The sequence below is a fragment of the Gekko japonicus genome, unplaced genomic scaffold (genome assembly GCF_001447785.1).
Source record: "Gekko japonicus isolate JY-2015 unplaced genomic scaffold, Gekko_japonicus_V1.1 scaffold2643, whole genome shotgun sequence".
NCBI lineage: Eukaryota > Metazoa > Chordata > Lepidosauria > Squamata > Gekkonidae > Gekko > Gekko japonicus.
Window position 1 is genome coordinate 32,963 of NW_015162031.1, and position 5,201 is coordinate 38,163.

A 5,201-nucleotide genomic window follows, 5' to 3' on the forward strand; every position below is an offset into this window, starting at 1 on the left:
GAAAGTAATGTGGCAAAAAGAACTAGAGTGAAGGAATTAAACTGAAAATATACTATGGCTTCATTCAGACATCAATAGAAGATTCATTGATACATGCACAGTCTCAATGCAACAGAGTAAATAGTGCCTCCTAGGGGTGTTTGGGGTTGGAAAAACAGTGTGGTGGAGGCTCAAACAACTCCCCCCCCCCCATGTCACGTACCAATCTAAATCAGGTCCATCTTGTTGGAAAATGTGGTAAAAATAGTTAAATATTCAGAGTTTGCAATGGATATTTGTTCACTAGAGAGGAGGCATTTTCTTTCTAGGTAAAAATCTTTATTTCTAAAGGGAAGGGTACATGGGAAATCTACAAAACAACAAACAAGACTACATGCTTTCAACAACAGACACACAGATAGTAATTGAGATTCTTCTTTCTTCGTGACCCCTAGAAGGAAATCACCTGAATGCATTAACCAATGATTGTTAGTCAATAGGTTCAGTTTCCCAGGCCATCTCTCCATTGGCTCTGTGCCAGGTTCCCTTCCAGTTCAGGCTGAACAGTAGGACACAAGATTAACACATTAACCCTATAACGAGTTAATTTAGACCTTGCAACACATGTATTTCCAACACCTCTGAGATGTCCCTGAACATATATTTTCCCTCAGTGTTTAATCCATATTCAGAATTCTGCAAGTTCCAGTTTGTACAGGAGGCTTCAGTTCTTCATGTAGATCCAATCTGGAGCAAATTGCCAATTTTGCAAAATTAAACAGGAGTCCAATAGCACATGAAAAACATTCATTCCAGCATACACATTTTGAAGTTAGAACATAAGAGAAGTTATGCTGGATCAGGCCAGTAGCTATTCCAGGCAACCCTCTGTGTCACACAGTGGCCAAAACCCAGGTGATAACAATAACAACAACAACAACAATAACTATCATCATCATCATCATCACCATCACCACCATTATCATCATTATTCCATCATACCAGTTGTCATTGGAGCCCTTGGAGCAGTGCCTAGAAGTCTGAAGAAACACCTGCACATTCTGGGCATTGAGCAAATAACAGTGTTGTCTGGAACATCAAGAATCCCTCAAGGAAAGCAGAAGTGGTTGGCAGCCCCACTTTCCCTTCCACTATAAGGATGCCAGTTTCTGGGTGAGACCTGGGGATCCCCTGGAATTACAGTTGATCTCCATACTACAGAGATCAGTTCTTCTGGCAAAAATGGATGCTTTGAATTGTGGACTCTTGTATCCCACAGAGGACCCTGGGCTCCATCCCCAACCTGGGTCTGGCAACCCTAACCTCCGTCCCGTACCAGTGGCCAGAGGGGACTTGGCAATGGTATCCTACTGTCAAACCTTACTTCACTCAGTTTGCCATGGATGATGGGGGAGGGGAATTCCCTCAGTGGGGTATGTGAGTGTGGGGTGTGTGGCTGCACTATCGTAGATGTGTTACTCTTCTGAAAAAGCCTTTCTCTTGGTCACAGAGGAATGTCCTTGAATCTTCTGGTGTTACCGAAACTCCTCTAAGGATGGTTCCGGGAGCTCAGATCTGCTTTATCTACAGCAGAGGGCTGTTATGCTGAGGTCTTTGGACTAATTGTATACAGAGGTCAGATTGCAGAATGAACGCTCCTATTTCCCAGGAATTGAGACAACACGCTAGGTTTAATGAATAAATGTTGCCTTTACTAAATAGTTCTCAAGCACACATAAACAGATACACTCCCACAGTCTCACAAGATTCCTTTAGCTTACAATAGTTACAGAAAACAGTAAGCATTGAAAATAATAAATTCAGACAAACAATGAGGAAGGACACAGAAGGGTAGCATTGATACTCATCTGATTCAGAAGGGATTCTTCCTCAGTGTGGAAATCAGGAATGAAAGGTCTCACCAAGGGATTCTTCTCTCACACGGGTAGACAACAGTGTTCCCTCTAAGCTGAGTTAGTGTGAGCTAGCTCATAGTTTTTTAGCCTCCGGCTCACACATTTTTGTCTTGGCTCAGGAAGGATGGCTCCAGAGCAAACAAATTTATGCAGGACCCAAATCTCTCATTCACAACTTTAATGCCAGGAGCTCACAAAGTAGAATTTTTACTCATGAGACTCCACAGCTTAGAGGGAACATTGGTAGACAAGCCAACCACGTGTATGTTTTCTTGGTGTGCACTTCCAAGAAAACCCGAGAGAATTGCCTGCAGCAGAGCTTAGGTTGCCTAATGTGGAAGGGGGGTGTTGTCTCGCTAGCTTGCTGGCTAGCGGCTTGCATCTTAAGTTGCAGAAAGGTGGGGGGGTGAGCTAACCCTAACCAGAGAAACAAAGGCTGTGTTCCTCTTTTTAAAACCTACTTTTGTGGGTTTGGCTTAAGGCCAATCTATCCCTAAGAATCCGTCCCCTTTCTATCCCTATAGGTGGACACAGAGGTCATTTCAGGGGGGAACGCGGAGGATCGCAGTTCCCCCGGGTGAGGTGCAGGGGGGCAGAACACATGACAAAGCCCCACCCCCTGCTTCTGGCCGCCCCGCTTCCAGCCCTCATTCAGCCAGGAGGAGGCAGGAGAAGAGGGAGGGTAAGTTGCTTCCTCCCCGCCTCTCCCCACCCCTGCCTGCCTGGGGCCAGGGAGGGCCTTGGCGGGGCTTCCTCACACTCCCGCCGGCCTTGCAGGTCCACCGCCGGGCCCCTGATGTCAGGGGGTGTGACATATGCTAATGAGTTATGCTAATGTGTTCCCCTAGCTCTTTTTCTACAAAAATGACCCTGGGTGGACAGGTTGTGACGCTATACCTAGCAGGGAGGGGGCAATATTCAAATCCTAGACCTAACTTCAAAGGATGGCCATGTGGTGAGGTGTCAAGCCATATTCCCATGGCAACCTTTTATTTGCAGATCGATGGCTTGCTCCAAGCAGGCAATAACAGGATGTTTTTCTTGTGATGCAGACTCAAATAGTTGGAGTTACGTGCGATTTCCAAGGTCCTGTAATAGTGGAAAGCTCGTTGTTTTCTCAAAGTCTCCAAGCTGAGCTCCATGGTGAATGCCTTCTTTATGCAGAGGCATGCAGGGAAGGTGTGGGTATGCACATGTCCATTAGCATATGCAGCACAAAGCTGGCTCCTTGCAGCTTCAGGTGCAACATGAGAGGCAGAGCAGGCAAACCCAAGGCACAGCATTTCCCACAGCCCACATACACACAAGCAAAGACACTTTACAGACATACAGCATCAGCACAAATAATACATTTAGAAACTCACATGTTAACACTGGTGCCAGCTTGCTCAGTAGATAACGGGATCATATATTTCCCATGTGAAAGGGGGGTTAGAGATGCTGGAGCGAGGAGGTGTGAATGTGACGTATGAGTGGGTCTTAGGAGGGGTTACATTTGAATTACCTATATCTTTGCCTGTGCCCATCAAAATCTTTGGAACTGACACAGTACTGTTAAGCTCTGGAACTTGTTTATTTCTCAATGAAGCCTTTCACTGCCAAAGACAGTGTGGATGAGAGTAACTTGCCCAGGAGTCTGACACCTACTGCCTTTTGTCCTCATCAAGATTCAGTAAGAAGATTTCCTGGAGCTGGCAAGGTTCTCAGCATAAAGAACCAAACCTTCCCTGGTAGATGTGAAATACGGGAGTAGTGATTTCAGGCTCTAAGTATCATGATGAGGATGATCTAGTTTCCAGGGTCATTACATGTTACACCATTAATTCTTATGAAACAGACAAACAAAACAGCAATCAAGCTTTATGCAGCAATCTTTCTTGTTGCACTTAATTTTTATGGAGTCGACATAAAGTCATGTATATTAACTTGTTAATTTATTTAAAGAGTGTATTTATCAGAAGTGTAAGGTTCCCAAATTACAAACAATAGATCTCACAGGGTTTTGTTTTGTTTTTTTGGATGACTCTACATATACACTAAAATACATATAGACAGTTGGGGTTGAAGGTAGAATTCTACGTGGTTTTGTTAGGAAGCCGTCAATGTTTCCAGTCCATTTTTTCAAAGCCCACCCAGGAAATGCAAGGGAAATTAGTCATGGCTCTGCCCAGAGCCAACTGGATGTCTTTGTTTCTCAAGCTATAGATGATGGGATTCATGACTGGGGGCAAAACTGTATACAGAACAGCAGCCAACAAATCCACAGTTGGAGACGACAAGGCTTTGGGCCTCATGTATGAAAATGAAGCAGTGAAGAAAAACAAACAAAAGATTGTCAAGTGGGGAGTGCAGGTAGAGAAAGCTTTTTGCCTGCCCTGAGCTGACTGAATCTTGAACACAGCAGAGAAGATGTAAGCATAAGAAACAAATATGAATGTAAAGCAAAATGAGCCTAAGCTAAGTATACTGGCAAGAACAAGGCTCATAGCAGTTGCTGTATCAGTGCAAGATATCTTTAATAACTGAGGGATATCACAGAAATATTGTTCAATAACATTGGACTGACAGAACTGTAATGAAAATGTGTTCACAGTATGTACCACTGCAATGGTGACAGAGGTGACCCAAGACACAGCTGCCATTTGGAGGCAAACATTCCAGTTCATGATCCGCTGGTATCGTAGAGGATGGCAGATGGCTGCATAGCGGTCATAAGCCATGGCAGTGAGAAGGAACAGCTCAGAACTTGCAAGCAAGATCACCAGGAAAACCTGAGCGACACATCCAGAGAATGAAATCTGCTTGCTGTCCATCAAAGAATTCACCATGGATTTGGGAACTGTAGTTGAAATGTAGCAGGCATCAGCAATGGAAAGGTTGACCAAGAAGAAATACATGGGACTGTGAAGGTGGTGATTCTGGGCGACAGCAGCAATCAGGAGAAAGTTTCCCACCAAGGCCATTAAGTAAATGGAGAGAAAGAACACACCATGTACAACCTGTAGTTCTCGAAGATTGGCAAATCCCAGAAGGACAAATTCTATTGCAGTTGTTTTGTTCACCATTTGATTACTTGGACAAAGTCTGTGAGGAAGACAGAAAACATGCTGTCAAACTGATGATTTTATTAGAGTTAGCATTTAAGGACATGTATCTAAACCTTTTTCAGAAATAAGAAAAATAATTTGTCTCCTGTTTCAACATTATTATTATTTTTTTGCTTTCAATTCACAACGGATGCATGGCAACCCTATGGGGTTTCTAAAGAAAGAGACATTGAGAGGTGGTTTACCATTGCATGCCTCA

The 5,201-nt window shown here is 43.9% G+C and overlaps 1 protein-coding gene across 1 annotated transcript; it reads right to left on the reverse strand.

Moving 5' to 3' along the window:
- Window positions 1-3,994: 3,994 nt before the first annotated feature.
- On the reverse strand, window positions 3,995-4,960 carry LOC107105548 (olfactory receptor 14A16-like). The gene has a single exon (XM_015405543.1). The coding sequence runs from the start codon at window positions 4,958-4,960 to the stop codon at window positions 3,995-3,997; it is 966 nt and encodes a 321-aa protein (XP_015261029.1).
- Window positions 4,961-5,201: the final 241 nt, after the last annotated feature.

Excerpts from the sequence above, each read along its gene's own strand:
- LOC107105548 (XM_015405543.1), bottom strand. The coding sequence starts at position 4,960 with ATGGTGAACAAAACAACTGCAATAGAATTTGTCCTTCTGGGATTTGCC.